Genomic DNA, 19070 nt, shown 5'->3' with positions numbered 1-19070 from the left:
AGCAACTATACCTTTAGGCAGAAATGGATAGAGAGCCACAATTTTCTAAAGACAAATTGAAATCAGCTCCTTGTTATTGCGTGTTTTCTTTTTTGATTTTTAGTCCAACAATGGGCTGTTATGTCACAGCTTAAAGCCAAAATCTCACAAGAGTGACAAAGAAATAATAATAGGCCTGTGCTGAATACCAAGAAATATATAGTCCTTGGGTGATTGCTCAAAAAGGAAGCGGTTGTGGGTGATCCTGGTACAGATGAAGAACAGCCCCAGGGAGACAATTACAGCTGCTATGTTGAACTTCGTCCAGTGTCTGGTCAGCAGAATAATCTGAGACGTAGAAACACATTAAAGGATAAAAGTCCAACTGGATATACAGTACAGTGTTTATGTCAGAAAGGAGACCGACTAGTAAACATTTATATAATCATATAGTAAGTCTAACAACAACAAAGTTATTTGCAGCCATTGTCCTTTTACCCTTTTTTTCCCAAACCATTTCAAACTATTTACAGAACAATCAGGTGTTCTGCATTCAATAAAATGCCACACAAATTATTTGTGCCGCTCCAAAAAAATAATTTCGGTCCACTATAGTGGAGAACATCTCAGCCTGATACCTGCAGGTCTGACAGCAGGAAAGGTGCATCACTCCTCTTGTTTTCTACCTGGAGACGGCTGTCTCATTGTTCTGACACTCAATGCAAAACTATTCACATCACTACACACTAACTACACAACACAACATCTTGATGCATCATCCAGGTAAGTAACAGGGGTGCAACGATACACAAAATTCACGGTTCGGTTCAGTTTGATACTTTGGTGTCACGGTTTGATATTTTTTCGATACAAAAAAATGTTCATGCCTTTTTAATTTGTCATTTATTAAAATTATAAATATATATTTTAACTCAAAAGTACAGTTTTTAAATTTAATGTTGCTGAAACAACAAAATAATAAAAAAATAAGTCTATCTGATCGAGAAATCACTCATCTTTGGAAAAGAGAGTTTATTAAAGAGAAATGGCGCTTTCCAAAATAAAAGCTATACTATACACTTCTTCTGGGCTATACTCTCAGCAGCATATTAAACATATCAGGTCCCCATAAGGAGAATCATGTGCTAACGGCTGTCTAAATGACTCGGGTAAAGTTTGTAGCATGCGTGCTTGTTGTTTTTGTCTGCTTCCACTTGTCTTTGCACTAGGATGATGTCGGCATAAATGTGCAGTCATATTCGTTGTGTTCACACTAGCGCTGTCAGCGTTAATCTCGTTAAAATGATATTAACGCCATAACGCGGCAAATCTCCGTTAACAAGTTACGCTGGGGCTGGATGGTGTCAACATGTTAACAAGCTAACTGCACTAACGCACTAGTTCCCACCAATTGAGCATTGCGTGGCACATCCGACATACTGTTTTACTTTTGTCCATGATGCGCTTACCATCAGGGTCATGCTTCACATGAAAACCAAGATAGTTCCAAACGCCAGATCTGAATGAGGGTGGGGGAGGTTCAGTTTCGGGTAGGGTTGAGGCAGTGGCCATGTTGCAACGAGCTTAGCTTCTGTCTGGCTAGCTTGCGCTGCGCTCAGTGGATCTGCACTCGACAGTGCAGCCTAGGCGGAGTAGTCGAACGCAGATCCACTGAGCGCTCAACACAGACAGCATCGTCAGAAGAAAAGTTGATAAAATAAATAAAAAAATTCGTATTGTTCATACATATGCGTACCGAACCGAAAGCACTGTATCGAACGGTTCAATATCGACAGGAGTATTGTTCCACCCCTAGTAAGTAAATCTCCAAAAGTTGATTCTCTTCATCTGGATGTAGCGTTTTCAGTGGGAGAAACGTTTCGTCACTCATCTGAGTGACTTCTTCAGTCTCAGCTGACTGCAGGTTTCCCCAATATTCCCCAGAATAAAAAACCTGCAGTCAGCTGAGACTGAAGACATCACTTGGATGAGTGACGAAACGTTTCTCCCACTGAAAACGCTATGTCCAGATAAACAGAATCAACTTTTGGAGATACACAAGACAACACATTAACTACACACTCCAAACACGCTAAACGTCACAAATCTCTCACATTTTAAAACTCTCTCTTTCTCTTTTTCTGCTCTCTCTCTCTCTCTCTTTCTCGCCATCACTCCTAAAACTTCCCCCTCTTCCTAAACAACCAAATGTCATTTTGCCATATCATTTTTGATTGGTCGACATGGTGCATTTTTCCACCAACACAAACGGGCTGTTTTTTGTTTTGTTTTTTTATTTTTTGGTCATAAGCAGAGAGTGCTTTCTAGCGCTCTCCTTAGACAGTAAACGTGACGAAACTATTGAGGAAAAAACGCAGTGTATATATTGTTTATTATGACTCTGGTTTTACGTAGCCTATCAACACAATTTAAAAACTGGTATATATCACCTTGTTGCTTTGTCATCTTAAAGTGGTCATGTGATTGGCTTACCACGACTACTTTATTCTGCCTCAACCAAACAGCAGCATTAATGCGATTGTTTTGCCCCCTTATCTCCAGGTGTTGTGCCAAAAAGTGATCCATCCATCCATCCATCCATTCGCTTATCCTTTTCAGGGTCGCGGGGGGCGCTGGAGCCTATCCCAGCTGTCATAGGGCGAGAGGCGGGGTACACCCTGGACAGGTCACCAGTCTGTCGCAGGGCCAACACACAGGGACAGACAACCATTCGCGCTCACATTCACTCCCACAATCACACCTAATGGCAATTTGGATTTTCCAATTAACCTATCCCCACAATCTGCATGTCTTTGGACGGTGGGAGGAAGCCGGAGTACCCGGAGAGAACCCACGCAAACACGGGGAGAACATGCAAACTCCACACAGAAAGACCCCGGCCTGATGTTGGAATTGAACTCAGGACCTTCTTGCTGTGCGGCAACAGTGCTAACCACCGTGCCACCATGCTGCTGAAAGCATGGTGGCACGAAAGTGATCGTCTGCCAGAAAGTGATTGCCTTCAGCGGGAAGGCCTTCACTTTTAATGATTGCTTTCAAATGATTAAATATGTATTCCAACAGTGGCTATAGATGAATAGGTAATTAATTATAAAACATTTTGTAAACATTATCAAGTTTTCCTAACATAACATTCACAAAAAACTTAATTAACTATCTACAAAACATATATTATAAATATAAATCAGTTAAAAATGTTACACTTTCTGCTTCACTGTGACAACTGCATCTATGAAAAAAGAATAGAATAGCCCTTTATTGTCATTGCCCATGTACACACAAAACCATAAGACATCCTGACCTCAATCGTGGCAGTGAACGTAACTGCCATGGAAACCGTGATCGCCATCGTCTGGTAGTCAAAGACCGTGTTGTCGAAAACGCCGAGCGGGATGAAGGCAAAAACGAGCGATGCATACACAGCATGCAGGAGTGACAAGGACAACTTGAGAGGGCTCAGGAGCTCATGTCTCTGTCCACACTTGTACAACTCGGGAAAGTTTAAGCTTTTTTCTGCGCTGACATCCTAAAAAAGAAAGAGGCGATTTTTATTGTTTAGACATTCACACTTATCTTCTTTTAGTCTAAAATAAACTCTCCAGCTCACCTGTTCAAAAAAGGCCAGGCAAAGAATTGGGTGTGCACTGTAGAAAACCGTGTATAAAGCGATGAACCATGTTTCATACAGAGACTGTGAGAGAAACATAATTTTTTTGAACCTCACTTCATGACGTGACTATAAGGCTTTAACTGGCATAATTTAACATCTGTTTTTGTCTAACCTGAGCACTGAAGCCATTGAAGAAACCAAACCATACATGCACAAGGGCAAAACTGCAGGTCTTAAACAGGAAATAGCGCAAGAAGAGGGAAATGCGGCGGTAGGACCAGCGGCCATGGACGAGAAGCAGCCGCTGCAGAAACCTGAACTGGCCCAATGCAAAGTCTGCATTCTGCACCGCCTGACCTCCCTCCACTCCTGCCAGACCCACACCAACATGAGCCGCTGGTGTTGAGGAGAGAGGAAGGAGGCAAATGTTAAAACATGAACACAAATGATCAGAGCACATTGATTTATTTTTTACTTTTTTATATTGTAGAACTACAAATAAACCCTTACTCTTGATCATATTGACATCATTGGCACCATCACCAATGCTCATGGTCACTGAGCTGGTATGTTTTCTCACCAACGTGACGATTTCGGCCTTCTGTGCAGGTGTTACGCGGCAGCACAGCACAGACTGACAATGTTCTGCCAGGCTCATGAATGTGGCCCCCCATTCTGGCCTCTGGTCAAACTCTGTCTGGGGAAAACAGACCCAAATGCGTAGATGCGAGGGAGACTTAAATAACAAAGGCATTTATTATGGCTGATGCAAAGTCCAAGATACAAAATCCAAAAGGCAATAGACTCAAAGAGGAAGTTAACAGATGCTCAGACAAAGAAAGACTATTTATACACAAGAGGGTAATCAAGGAAGCAGGAACAGGAAGGTAATGAGACAAAACTGACCTTAATTTAAACAGAGACAGAGGGGGGAGTAAAACTAAAGGTATGAAACAGGAGAAAAGTCACAAAGTAAAGCAAAAAAATGATTAAAAATAACAAACAAGGAAGCACAGAAATTTGAACTTTACAGAGGAGATAATGCAGGAAGAAAACAGAGGAACTAAGAAACTCTTTAAATACAATCAGTAACTAACGCAAACTGAAGGCTAGTGAATAAATGAAGATCAACGCTAAATGATTAACAAAACTAAGAACCGAGAAACTATGAAGGAACCAATCAGAATTCTAAAAAACAACAAATCCAGGCTTAATAATAAACAAGAACTGAAATAAAGAAATAAAGGCCTGATAGTAACAAACAGAAGACTTTCTAGAGTTTAAAAAATTACTTTAACCACCTCACTGTACATAACCCTACAACAAAACCCAGACACGAAGACAAGCTGACCTAAAACTTAAAGCAAAGCGAGAATAGGACGTGTTCCCTGCTTAGCTGAATCATTACAAGCGCGCATATGTCCAGTGTTTTCTTTTTTCAATGTAATTCATCCTCAGAGATTATATTCTTGGTTTTCAGTGTAATTTTATGTTTTCCTCCACCTCTTGTATGACGTTTTTTGTTGTGAGTATTATCTGTTACAAATAAACTTATTTATGAATAAACTTATACTAATCGTTCACTCGCTGGGCCCACATCTTCATTTTAGGTTTGACAGTGATTTAGTAGATAAAGGTAAACATGAAGTGAGCTGCGGTTTGGAAGCAGCGTGTTTGGAGGTGTGGTCCCGCTCCTGAAATTCCGATAATTTATCTCCAATTAATGTAAAACTAATGATTTCTTGTTTGATCATTCCACTGGGCGCAAGAAGTTAGTCCTAAAAGAAGAAGAAACAGAAGAATCTACTGCTCAACACCTTTTAATATCGCCTCTCCATGTCTCTGCAGAATACAACTTCTCATGAAACCAAATCGTTCGCAAATCATAAGATAGAATTTGTCGTTCACAAAACTTTACATTGTCTATGTACAGCACAGGTCGGTGTGTTTACCAGCTCAGGTCCGGTGAGGACCACGGAAGTCTTTGCTACAGCCATCTCCTTGTCTACAGCCCACAGCTCTGTCTGTCTGGGCTTAAAGAAACTGACCCGTGGATCTGGGGACTGGAGTATCTGTCTGCAGGGGCAAACAAACAAAGATCAATGGGATGGTGTGAGTGTGTGTATGTGCATGTGGTTGCATGTGTCTGTGTATTTCTAACACTGCTAACCTCAGCTCGTCCCATTCTACTATTCTGCTATCAGGATCCAGTAGTTTGCAAGAATATCCAATATTCACTGCAGTCTCTACAAACACAAGGAAAGAAGTCGCAGATGGAATTAGAATAACACATAAACCACTGTGAAACTTTATTTTTATGACACGTTCAGAATTTATGCCATGCTCCTTGTCGTGTCACAGCTTATCATAATACCTTTTTTGTCTCCAGTCAGTACCCATACTTTAATCCCGGCCTCTTGAAGTAGAGCAATGGTTTCAGGCACTCCATCCTGAAGTCGGTCCTCAATTGCTGTCACCCCCAGCAGCTAAAGCAAGACTTAATTTCAGCATCTATACAGCATATTCACATTTTTAAATATTAAATACATATTTCATACCACAAAGTTCTATGACTGTGCCTATAAAAATATGAAACCAGCCCTTTAAATTAGACTGAAGACTTCAAGTTTGTGTCCAACACAGCTGCTTTCCGGGGAAGAGTGCCTACCTGTGCATTTGTGCGTGCCCTAGAACTCCTGCAATGTGTTGGAACAGACACCCTTCAAATTGATTATCATTTTAGAGAAGCAACCAAAGTCACAGTGAGAAAGACTGTATTGCTGCAGGCAATAATGTTATCAATGTGTTGTGTGCTTGTTGCATGCACTGCAGTTCATGCAGTTTCCACAAAATAGTGATGCAGCAGAGAGCAGACTAAGAATAAACGACACCATCACAAACTACCAGACTTTCAAACATCCCCAGTGTTTGTTATCTTAATTAACTGTCTACAAATATCTCTCAAAGGTATGTTTAAAAATGCAGTTTATTGAACAGTTTCTGATGCATAAAGTGCAATAAATAAAACTGCAGTGTTTTGCCTCAAATCCTCATCCAGTTAACCTCTCAGCTATGAGGGGAAATACACAAAAAGCTTACGGGTCTGACCTGCGACTTTTGCCCCCTTTACTGATGCAGGCAAATTTTCTGTTTTTAGCTTGTGGTGATAATGCTGAGTGGACTGTGGTCAATCAACAGTTTCTTGCAAACCTAGTGCAGTTTGTTTAGACGTTTAATCACTTACAAACATGCTTCAAGTGAGTAATCTATTTGCTGTTACTAAACCAAACAATGGGCAATAAAAAAAATAAACAAATATAGATAAAAAGAACATTTGCATTTTAATATAGAATATTTTAAATAATACGAAATGTAAAAAGTAAAAAATAAAAATTTTGGACGTCAGAGTGGAACTCTGTTTTGATGTGCCGAGCGTGGTAGCACAACTCATGACTGACCTCAAGCTTTGCATGAGATTCATTCACTGAAAATGGTGTATGGTGAAACCAGATCTTTGTGATTGTAGTCTAAAGTTGTATGACTACATCAAAGTCAAATATAATGTGAGAAACTTAGTCAAGTTTAACCTTATAAAACAGCTTAAACAGATTTTAACGAAGAAAAAAAATACTTGAATCAGTCTGCGCTCAGCTCCACAAATGCGAAAATAAATTTTGGGGAAAATAAAAGGCCGAAATCTTTAAGCATTAACATTATTAGAACCCTTTAAATGAAGAACTGACAATATATAAAACCACACTGAGCACGAGCCCACCTGCAGGTCCATTTCCATCTCGTCATATAATTTTTCCAGTAGCGCGTCACGGTCGCAGGTGACCAGGGTGGCAGACTGAGCCAGAGTTTTGTTCCACTGCTCCCATGATGCTTCAGGAACAGATCGAACCGCAACGCACAGTGTCCGCAGACAGGCCTCGGCAAACAGCTGACAGAAGATAAGTTAGATTGGTTTTTGATAGGCTGACGTTATTTACTGAGTAATCCTTCAGGCAGAACTGGAAGAAAAAAAACAAGCGATAATCAGGGACGCCTCAGCTATCTCATTAGCTAGTAACGACTGGTTGGATCCGTTCTTGAAAACCTACTAATCATTGATTAAGAGCCTTCAGTATGTAGTGTGTAGATGGTTTGATGATGTGACAAATGATAACTGTAGTGGAAGATAATGTAGTTTTAGTCCATGTAGACTTGCACACATCGCAGTCAGAAATTTGAGAGCAAATGCAGAGTACGTGATAACTGTTAACAGGACGGAAAAAACATTACGTTAATTTAGCTTAGCATAATGATTAAAAACAGGATTAATAGCAAGAGGGAAATGCTTTACCTCTAGAGCTCTTTCAGTCCTTTCCTGATGTGGAGAGTCCTTCTGCAGTCTCTCCAGGATCACTATATCTGCCCCTTTACAGTACAACTTTATTCCACCTTCTGGCTCCCGCACTAAAGGCAAAAAAAACCCCTCTTAGTATGGACTAAACAAAAGGATGTCTAAGAAATAACAAAAGGTTGTTTCACTTAGAATCAAACCTGTGTGAGCCAAATGAAAAAAGCTCTTATATGCGTGTGTTTAACAAGAGCTGCTCTCACCCAATACAGACATGCGTCTCCTCTGACTGGTGAAGTCCAGCAGTGCAAGGAGCTGATACCTGCGAGTGACGCCCAGCTCTGAGACAACAATAAAATCTCTCGCCCTAGAAAGAAAGACCCAGCCCAGCTCTCTGGCAGCACCAACAAGTGCTTCCTCATCTGGGGACGCAGCCTGGTAAACTAGAGTCTCTGTGGGAACGCGGTTAGTGCACAAAGGAGGAAAACATGTTGTCTTCCAGAAAAGAAACACAGTTATTCTGCCATGCACATTCAGATTAGTGATTTACAGGTTTTCTTAGATAATAGCAGAGAAAAAAAACTTTAATCTTTATTTAACTTTAGTTAAGTTCACAACTTAGGTAAAAAAAACATTACGGACTCACAACATGTGCAAAGCCTTACTTTTCTTCCACTCTGTCATGACAGTATGGCATAAAGCCAGCGCTGTAAGAAACTGTCTGCTGAGCGGACACTGGTTCCCTCTAAGTCTGTCCACGAGGGCTGGGGCTGACATAAACAGGCCACCACGGGAGAAAGGATTCCAGCTTAAATCCATGGGCTGCCCAAAGGCAGGGAAAGAGGCAGAATATAAGATGATATCATTTCAAACATATACTGAAGGATCTTTAGGGAATACCTTAGAATAATATTAAGTACATATAAAAAAGTGTAATTGTTTACCTCTACATCCTCTGCCCTGACTGAGGCATCACCTGTAAATGTATAAAATAAGACATTTATTTATTTATTTATCAATATATATGTTTTAAAGAAAGAAAAAAGAAAGTTTGTCATCTGTGGTGAAGGTTGGCATTAATATTCTCCTGTGGTGGTGAATGTTGGGGTTACTGTTGCATTGAGCATGTTAGGAGTCTCCGCTGGTCTTTCTCGAGGGATGAGGTTTATGATGTAAGCATCTTTCCCCAGAGTCGTCTTTGTTCAACTGTAAATCTTTGCTGTCTAATTTGAACTTACCTTTACCTTGTACGAGTTTTTAATGAAGGAAATTGCTGCAAATAATAACTCAGCATGTAACCTCACACATTACTGGGCACAGGCTGTACTGTTGGACCATTAGTCGCTAACAAAGTATTCTTAGGGGAACAAACTGTGTCATTGCTGTGTCAAAACGGATTTAAAGCTTTCGTGTGTGACTTTGTATCAGCGGCTGAGCAACAAACACAAACACACACAGTTCTTTCTGTGCTACTTCTGTGCTACTTTAAGCTGACTCCAAAAGTGAGTCGATCCCATGTTTAAATGCCAATTTTATTAATATAGCACATTTCACTATACCTAAACTCATTGTGCTTAACACAGAAGATAAAAACATAAAAACCTTTGTGGGTTTACAAAGCTTTGAGGAAGTGCAAACGGCAAAAATAAAATAACAATTGCCACACTTTATGACATTAACCAAAATTGCTAATCTTAACTAACAACTCTCAACCAATCCAGACATGGTGGCTTCATCCAAATAAAAACTGCATAACTGGGCGCTTTGCAATTACATTTTAAAACACAGATTCTAAACATCTGTGCAAAATCATCTGATGTATTCTCTGTTAATGAGTTTTGCTTTTGTAAAGCGGAGTATTTGGCTTGTCCAAACATCCACCTGCCCATGTGGCACGACCAGAACATGTATTGGTCTGGCCTGCTTTAAGCTGAAAAATTAAAATATCACATTAAATATAGTGTTTTGTTTAGTCACGACACACTTTCTGGTCAGTAATCTGTAAAAGAAGGAGCTCTTGTTACCATAGATTTCCCCAGCTATGCAGCATTGTCTGACGAGCAGGCGATTCTGGGTTAGTGTTCCAGTTTTGTCACTCAGCAGGTATCCCACTTGGCCGAGCTCCTCGTTCAGTGAGGTATTCCTAGCCTGAGCCAGTTTGTCTGCCTGCTGCCAATACATCTCCAAATCCCAGCCAATAAACAGGCTGTGGACCGTGTGGACCAGCTCAAACCTGCAGGCACACACACATGCATGCATAGTAACCCAACAGACGCAGACGTGCATACCCACTTTTCTCCCCACCCACAAATGATTGCAGTATTGTAGATGGAACTAACGAGATGTAGAGGGCTATAGGCATGGCTGGGCTGAGAAGGATGATGTAGCTCCAGTAGACGAGGAAGCCGGTGTAGACAGCATTGCTGTTAAACACCAGAGCAGACAGAACGCTATTCTGTCTCATGAGCTGAGCAGAAAACACGCCGCTGCCAATGGCAAGGAACAGAGCTGCCAGCAGCACACACAGGACTATCTAGACAGAGCACAGACACACAGGGTATATAAAAACTGCAGAAAAATGTCTCGTGGTTGTTATTCTCATGCCCTCCATGCACTCACCCCCATCACCACTTTGTTAAAAACTTTTTCCATCTGAGTCCTCTTCAGTTTCACTTTCCCGCTGTTCCTCAGGATCTTCGTGTCTGCGCCTGCCGTTAAAAACACCACTATTAGATGCTTTTGCTGACCGGGCTGATTGAGTAGACGGTCAAGCAGCCAGAGGGTGAGAGTTCAAGCCCGCATGTCAACAAGCTTCTGCTGATGTGCCCTTGAGCGAGATGCTGAATTCCTAGCAGATCCGGGGGTTTCTGACCCCGGTGCAGGGAGGTCAGGGGAAGAGAGAGTTTTTCTTTGCAGGGATCAATAAAGTATCACATTATGTTTTCCGACGATGCTGTCTCAATCTCGCAGACTGTGGAAAGTCGCTGAACTTTGTGTGCAGAAATGACAAAACAATTCTAGGGCAGAAAACTGATTCCAACTCAGCCCTACAACAGCAACAACATGCAAGCTTTGATGGAAGCAGGTTATGTCGAGTGTGAGTTTACTTAGAGTTATTGTCAGGCTTAACTGGGGTTACACCAGTGGACAGCTTCAGATTAATAGTATGAAACTCATCTCTGGATAAATTTGATGTACTGATCTGCTTAACCAGAACAGGAAGGGTCAAAGCTATGGAATCCGTGACACTTCTGCCTTGTCCAATAATGTCAAATCAATGATGACTCAAAAGACAGGAAGAGCCTATAATCTGCCAGACGCCCACAGCTATAAGAGTGAGGTAATCAGGACCATTATTAGCAGTAGATTGTATTCCTCATAATAACATTTGTCATTGAAGGGAGTGGAGGCAAAAGTGCAAGGTTAAGATAGTAGATCTGGGAACATTGTGTAAAAGTGATATCGCTGTGCACTAAAGTAACAGTTTTCTGAACATAGATGACATCGTTCAACTCCTCTTTTCCATCTAAAGAGTACCGGTGTAGATAGCCAAGCCGTACGCAAAGGCTGTGTTGCGTAGGACTGTTCCCCTCAGCAGGATGTGCTCGCTGTCCAAGAGGAGACCCTGTCCCCGCCACTGCAGCTGACCTCTGAAGGTGTATAAGCGGTTGTTGGGTTCCTCACAGCGTACAACACCTGGGGAAAAAAAAAAATCACATTAGATCTCACTCTTACTATTCGGTTTTTATAAATGCACATCTGTATTTTTAATAAAAATAGGTTTATTCACCATCAAAGGCACTGAGGGCCTCCTCTGAGGGATTAGAGGTCAGCTCTTCGTGTGTAGCACTGAGCGCCTGTCGGTACTTGAGGTTGGTTTCTCTAAATGAAGAAAAAAACGGAAGTGTTCATTACAAAGTCAAACAAAAGAGCATCAATACACTGAAAATACTGAAAACACTGATAATTAATGTTTTGGTTATATGGATGAGGGCAGTCGTACGGTCTTAATTCTGTAGTTTATGAGTTCAATAAAAGACGATTTGTATGTACTGACACATACAGTCACACCTCTGCCTCCTCTATTAATAAAGATGTTACATTTATCTCATGTTTCCAAATTTTCTCCTTCACAAACATTTTTTGACGTCCATATTTGAAGCATTTTTATTGTCAAACACTTAAAAAATGTATCATTACTGTTACTGTCTACTTTAACCATCATAAACGTTTCTGCATTTACATCAGTGTGTGTGGTGCCTATACATTTTAAGAGAATTATTCAGGGACCGGACTGGTTGTGTCTCTTTACCCATCAATATCAGCCGTCTCCACGTAACACAGACTGTGAGGCTCTGAGCTACATAAAAGAAGAAGATCGGCCTGGGTGGGAAAACAGAAAACATTAAAACAAAGCAGAGAGGGTGATGAGGGCGAAGGTGTGGAAACACAAACTGACACAAAGCACGCACTAAATCCAGTTGGATCCAGCTATCCTAAGAATATACTGTTTTGTTTTTTTTAACCGTGTACTGTATTTTCTAATAATATTATTGTTATTATATTCTCGAAACAAGGACAAATAAAAATTGCTGCACATTTCTACATTTTATGAATCAAGAAGCTCACTGGGAAGACTTGGTCTTTGTGGATCCGCAGCACATCCCCCACACACACGTCTTTCCACTTCTTCATTTGAAAACTGAGACAGAGAACAGACGAGAACTGAACGATTGAGAAGAAAAAAACTCTTTTGAATGATTTTCTAGACAAACTCAAGCAAAATGTTTTAAAAAGCATCACATAAAAACATAATTAGTAAAACAATGACTCATCTTTACACTGGTTGTGTTTTTTTGTGCATTTAGTTTGTTAGTTCTTTGTAGGACAGTGATGATTACATGAAATAGTACAATTCTTCTGTAATATGTGTAATATTTGCAACATAATATTCTCAGAAACAGCAGAAGTTAAAAAACATGCGTCATTAAGAGGCTGGTCATAGTTCTTATCTTTCAATAAGTGGGGAAACTGCTCAGTGCATTTGCCCTGCTCTAATGCGTAAACGGGACTATCCAGGGATTCACTCATTCACACTTCATTAGAGGTTCATTAGAGGTCTGTTTCAAAGTGGAGATGTGTTGGCTCCTGAGAGAATAACCCCGCCTTTGTCCTCACCTTTGGGAAATGAGAATGTCACAGGGTCTGGAGTTAATCTCAGAGTCACTGCGTCTTCTTGCCTGTATCGGATGTAGGGAGAGAAGGACGGAGACAGATGGAAGGAGAGTAAAAGAGAATGAGCAATTGCTGGGAAGCATGACAAGGGTGGAGGGTAAGAGTGATGGACAAGGAGCAAGCGAGAGGGAGTGAGGGTGGCCATGAAAGGTTGAGAAGAAAAGACGAGAAAGGAGAAATGCCATTACGGGGCTCTACAGTGACACCAGCTGGGAGATTTACACCCTCCACTAAATGATTAGTCAATAGAGAGGGGTCAAGCAAGCATTTCACCCAGAGCTGTTAACGACCGTAACTCAGCGATGCACTTAACCAGGGAATTCTCCATGCAAAACATCACACCTGCATTTAAAAGGAAAGGCTTTAATGATGGGAGAGAAAATTAATGCTACTGGGATGACTGGTTCCGTCAATGAGGAGAGGACAAGGAGTCAATGAGGACAGTGAAGGAGAGAAACAAGTAAGTGGCATGGGCATAAAAGCATGCGTGAGCCTGGTCACATACTTATATTCAAATTCCTGCATCTGTGTGAGCGGAAACATGCAGCTCAGAGAGGGACGGGCAGCCTCACCATGTCGTTGCTGAGGTCTTTCAGCCCTCTCAGTGAGAGAATGGAGATCAGCGGGATGATGGTGATGTACCATGGTACTGATGAGATGGCAGGGACACACTTGAAACCACATGCAAACACAAGCACGTGTCAGCCACATCATCCAGATAAAGTTCCTCCACCATTATTATAAACTATGCAAGATGCTTGCAAATGACTGCTGAGTTAAGTTCATTTTAACAAGCTGCATTAACCAAATACAAGCTGGTTTGTGATCACTCTCACTAGTAAAAAAAAAAAAAAGTGTATTATAGAAAATTAGCAGCAGGCTACATCAGGTGTAAAATGTAAAAACATCAGCATATTAAATTATGCATTTGTTAAAGCTGAGCTGACAGAAGCACAGAAGCAGGATTTTTGGATTCATAGCATGTAAAAACAAAGCGAGACGCCACAGCAGAGCCTTCATCTGACCTGCAACACCATGATGAGGAGATAATAGACATTGGCTGCTCGCTGGAACTGTTCAAATAGCGTCAGGGGCAGGAACGTCAAGGGGGTGTACTTGTAGCTGCGCACCACATTGTCCTGGCAACGATGCGGGGAGCCATGGAGAGGGGCAGGAATAAGACACACGTGCAAACATCAGCGCATCAGCCTGACTCTGAATGTATCAGCAGGTGTAAGGTTTTCGTGTGGGATGGCTGACTCACAGCGGATCTGCCCCAACGGAAGCACAGAAAGGATTTCTTCTGTTTTGGTTTGTGGTAGTGGCGGCTGTTTGCTCTCACCTCCCATGTGAAGCCTGTCAGAAAAACTCTGTGATCTCAGACAACATTTACATAAAGTGATTTTTATGAGTCATTTTTAACAGTGATTACAGATGCAAAGAATTTCCTGCACTGTGCGTTTTCATGCAGGTGGATAGTACCTCTGTCAGTCCTCTCCGCATATCACCCACTTAGAGTCTTAAGAAAGTTAAAAAATACTCAAACAACATCTGCTAAAGAAACTTTATCTACTATAAGAAAAAAAATCAACGTGGATGTGAAGGTTGCAAATCAAAACTGACATCCAACTGCATTCATTCCTTTCTGGACGGATCTTATGAACACAGATATGAATACGATGTCTGAAATAAAGTACAAAGATCAAAAGAGACATACCAGATTCAGCACTTTCATTGACCATGATGTTGATGAAGACTTGGAAGCTTGTAGACTCCTGTTTGCTGGAGTAGAAATCACAATGACATGGCAACTGAAATATGTTTTATCAGCAGACATGCAAACTCATCGCAGTTCAGTGACCACACAGGCAGCAATTTGATCTGAGTAGGGCTGAGCTCATCAAAATAACCTATTGGAAAACTAGATTTCACCTTCTTTCACCTTCTTTCACCATGTTTTAGTGGAAAAAAACAAAAACAGAAACATATTTACACTTGAAAAAACACCCAGTTAGAGAGGAGATGATCTCTAACTGGAATGGGCCACAGCAGGAATTATGGTTTATTTTATTTAATCATTTGAATATTATTGTGTATCCAATGGATACGGGAGATGTGCTGGACGTTCACACCCTTCGGTAGTACCTTCTTGGTTTATCAGTCGTGTATTTACACTTTGTTATGTTACTGCTGATGTGCTGATTTAAAAAGACTACCCAGTTCTCTGTAAAGCGTATTCATACTTGATTAACTACACTGTGGCATAAACAACAGGTTACTAAGGCAACCTGAGGGCAACAGCAGGCTGACACATGTATGATAAAATACTGAGACGAGTACCTGATCTTCCTGCTGAATCTGGAAGCTAACGAGCAGTCCTGGTGAAAGAGGCGCGAGGATGTTCAGATCCAACCAGCTGCATTAAAGCTGCAAAGTTTTACTAAAACAAAGACAAAACAGACTCATCAACAGAAGATCTGTATGCTAAATTTTACCTGTTGCTAAGTAACAACCATCTGGGCCATTTAAAAAATTAGAAAGCCATAAAGTTTGGGAGGATGTTAAACTCGTTTAACTGCTCCTCACTCACAGAGTTACAGGTAACATGTCTACAAATTAATGAGTACTTTACTGTACGTTCCATTTAGAGTATTGCTCTAATATCTTTCACAGTACTTCTACTGTAATCTCATTTACAGTATTTTTACTCTAATGTTTTTACTGCACTTTTATTGTATTTTCCCCTGACACTGATTATAGTATTTTAACTGTGAACTCATCTATAGCATTATTACTGCAGTTTATTTTATGGTACTTTTTTCTGTATTTGTGCTAAAAACGCTTGTGTTGTGTATTCATTTACAGTACTGTATTTTCATTTACATCATTGTTGATTATTGTGAAATATTCTAAAACTCTCATTTTTAACCTGTAAAAAACATTTGAATTGCAGTCCAGCGCTTTAAACTCAAAATTGAACCCTAAAAGTGAGGTTCTCATATAGATTTGGACGTAAAATATGCTTTTAATTGTAAAATATCAAAAGCACTTTTATTGCTTAAAAAAAATCCTCAATCTCTAATATAATTCAGTTTCCAACCTGCCACGACTTTGCCTCTGCAATGCATTCTGGGTTGATGACACTCGATCATTTATCACTGAAAAGGAGTTTACTGAATATTGGAAAAATACCAGACTGACACTTTTGGTTATTCTAAGCGAAAATGAAACAAAAAGATGTGAAGATGATGCTGATTATCGGCAATGACTAAAACTAAGCGCCTCACTAACAATGTTCACCTGAAGGTTTCCTCGAATTGATGGGAAATTGTTTAAAATTGGAAAGGATGGGAAATATCAGGCACTCTTATGCTTGCAGTAAACCGGAAGCAAATATAAAAAGCTGAACACCAGCCGGTAGCATCAGCAGCCTAAATGTTCTGTGTTGTCCAAGTAAGATCTGTGCTGCTACTCATGTGGAAACACACAGATCGGATTCAGCCGAGCTGGATGTAGTTGAGCCAATATTTATGGATCAAGTTTGACTGACTTGGATAAAAAAGTGGAAGACTAAATGATGGTGGTGGAGGCTCATTTGTGAATTTATTGTTAGTAGAATATGTCATAAAACTATAGTTTGATCCACACATTGGCCTCTAACAGCTTATTACAGTAAATGAAGCTTTTCAAAACAAAGAAGCATCTCTCCTTATGTTCTGATTTCAATTGGAACGATTGAACAGAAGCCATTTTTATCTCACTACAGGGTTCGTGAACTAGGACCAACACAGTTGCAGCTAGCTTATGTCACTACCCAGACTACATTGCAATGCAAACAACAATGCAGGCACATGAATTAAATATTAACTTTACAAAAACGAAGACATCAGATGTTTATTTAATATACATGTTGTTGTAGTCAGGGTCCAGTTTAATAAACAGGAACCCTTTTTCAATAAACACTGTTATTTCCAGGGGGGGAAAAACACATAACAAAAAACATTAATAACTAAATTTAGTAGAATTTGCCATCTCATGACCATGATTCTTTAGCAATATTGACTTAATTTGGAGAAGATAAGAAACAACTTGTCTTTTTCATCTTTTGTGAACTCTGAAATCCTGGAAACAAACTATGAGCAGATAATTTTGTCTTTTTTTTTGGACATTTGGTGGCTGCCAACCAGCTCATGTGTTCCTTACCAGCTTGTTAGGTCGTTTATGTAGCTAGCTTCAGCCATCACCTGTTATTCAGGTGTTTGAGTCTCTCATCCTCCTAGAAGACAGACTCATTTGGGCTGGATTTCATGATTATAATCTTTGTTATTCTCTGGAGGGTCACTCTAACAGAACTAACAGCAGGAACTGGTTCATTTGCCACTATCTCAGGCCGGAAAGCACAACAAGAGCAACCAATAACAGTTGGAGTTCATCCACAGGACGGAAGACTCACTGGAAATGTTATTTGTCACAACACTGCCAATCCCACAAATAGAATCGAAATCTGTGAGAAAAAAGCATAATATACACACAACACCTGACACCATCTTGTTACAAAACAGATGATAAACATTGTGGGATGTCTCAAGAAAAATAAGGCAAATTTCAACTCTACACCTCAGTAAGTCTACCTGCCCTTATTACACATAAATTACATGTTATAGACCCCAGTGAATCTCCTAAGGCAAAACATTCACACTGAGTATTTTACCACATTATTCAATCAACTTGTCAAGATCTATGAATACTTCAGCCTTTGCTTACATTTCCATTCTTGCGCAATGGTGCTAGAATGGCCACAGTAGGAATAGCGGTTTATTTTATGTAAAATCATTTGAATTATTAATGAAATCTCTGCAATTTCTACTGTTTACAAAGATACCAATGGGCTGGATTGGATATGGGAGATGTGCTGGACGTTCACACCCTTCGGTAGTACATTCTTGGTTTATCAGTTGTGTACTTACACTTTGTTATGTTACTTATAAATCCCTGCTGCTGATTTAAACAGACTACCCAGTTCTCTGTAAAGCGTACTCATACTTGATTAACTACCCTCTGACATAAACAAAAGGTTACTAAGGCAACCTGAGGGCAACAGCAGGCTGACACATGTATGATAAAATACTGAAACGAGTACCTGATCTTCCTGCTGAATCTGGAAGCTAACGAGCAGTCCTGGTGAGAGAGGCGCGAGGATGTTCAGATCCAACCAGCTGCATTAAATCTGCAAAGTTTTACCAAAACAAAGACAAAACAGACTCATCAACAGAAGATTTGTATGCTAAATTTTACCTGTTGCTAAGAAACAACCGTTTGAGCCTTTAAAAAAATAAGAATAACAGAAAGTCTGGGAGAATATTAAACTCTTTTGACTAATCATTAATCCTGTTTGTACTGCTGTGAACAGTAACTCTGTCATTCTTAAGTAATAACATATAAACAGTTTTCTTTAAGTCACAAATTTACCTCCATTGTCTGCTGCACAGTCCACGAGCCTGTGTAAAAAACATTACAAACAGCTGTTTAGCTTAGTCATTAATACTGATGCTCCACAGACCACAACCAGACATTGACACGAGTGTTTTCACAACCATTCTTCAGCTGCTTTACATAGCTCAAATCTGCGCTACCTGTCTCCCTCCTTTATCCCTGTGCAACATGACTCCACCTTTCTCGTTCTCCCATGTGAAGACTCCAGTAACAGACTGTACTCCCCAAGCACCGTACCTGAGGGAAAAAAAGGTAACGTAGGAGGGGCATCAAACCCTCACAAGCATAACAGATCACTGTTTGAATGTCAAATGTGAGTAAAGCACAATTAGTGATTTTAAAAGAATCTAAGCCAAATAACTTGAATGAGCCAGAACGTCCTCATGAGGA

At 40.3% G+C, this 19070-nt stretch overlaps 1 protein-coding gene across 6 annotated transcripts in view; it reads right to left on the bottom strand.

Moving 5' to 3' along the window:
- The window catches only part of atp8b3 (ATPase phospholipid transporting 8B3), a 20751-nt gene extending 1681 nt beyond the window's left edge, over window positions 1–19070 (bottom strand). Inside the window, exons 1-30 of one of the 6 annotated variants that reach the window (XM_085151254.1) lie at window positions 18821–19069; window positions 18657–18685; window positions 18328–18414; window positions 17391–17691; window positions 15528–15627; window positions 14905–14969; window positions 14452–14543; window positions 14213–14326; window positions 13760–13858; window positions 13131–13192; window positions 12582–12654; window positions 12265–12335; window positions 11743–11834; window positions 11490–11648; window positions 10572–10660; window positions 10292–10485; window positions 9977–10185; window positions 8897–8928; window positions 8618–8774; window positions 8216–8404; window positions 7956–8068; window positions 7386–7553; window positions 5985–6096; window positions 5781–5856; window positions 5563–5686; window positions 4121–4307; window positions 3783–4006; window positions 3608–3691; window positions 3302–3526; window positions 189–327 (exon numbers count right to left, since the gene is read on the bottom strand). In XM_085151254.1, the coding sequence (XP_085007380.1) occupies window positions 189–327; window positions 3302–3526; window positions 3608–3691; window positions 3783–4006; window positions 4121–4307; window positions 5563–5686; window positions 5781–5856; window positions 5985–6096; window positions 7386–7553; window positions 7956–8068; window positions 8216–8404; window positions 8618–8774; window positions 8897–8928; window positions 9977–10185; window positions 10292–10485; window positions 10572–10660; window positions 11490–11648; window positions 11743–11834; window positions 12265–12335; window positions 12582–12654; window positions 13131–13192; window positions 13760–13858; window positions 14213–14326; window positions 14452–14543; window positions 14905–14929 (3109 nt within the window). In that variant the 5' untranslated portion in view covers window positions 14930–14969; window positions 15528–15627; window positions 17391–17691; ... (1 more) ...; window positions 18657–18685; window positions 18821–19069. The other 5 variants (XM_085151252.1, XM_085151255.1, XM_085151253.1 and 2 more) reach the window with 5 other exon arrangements.

This window comes from Neolamprologus multifasciatus, chromosome 23, assembly GCF_963576455.1.
Source record: "Neolamprologus multifasciatus chromosome 23, fNeoMul1.2, whole genome shotgun sequence".
NCBI lineage: Eukaryota > Metazoa > Chordata > Actinopteri > Cichliformes > Cichlidae > Neolamprologus > Neolamprologus multifasciatus.
Note: the sequence above shows the minus strand (reverse complement) of the source record. Positions and strands in the feature narration are given on the sequence as shown.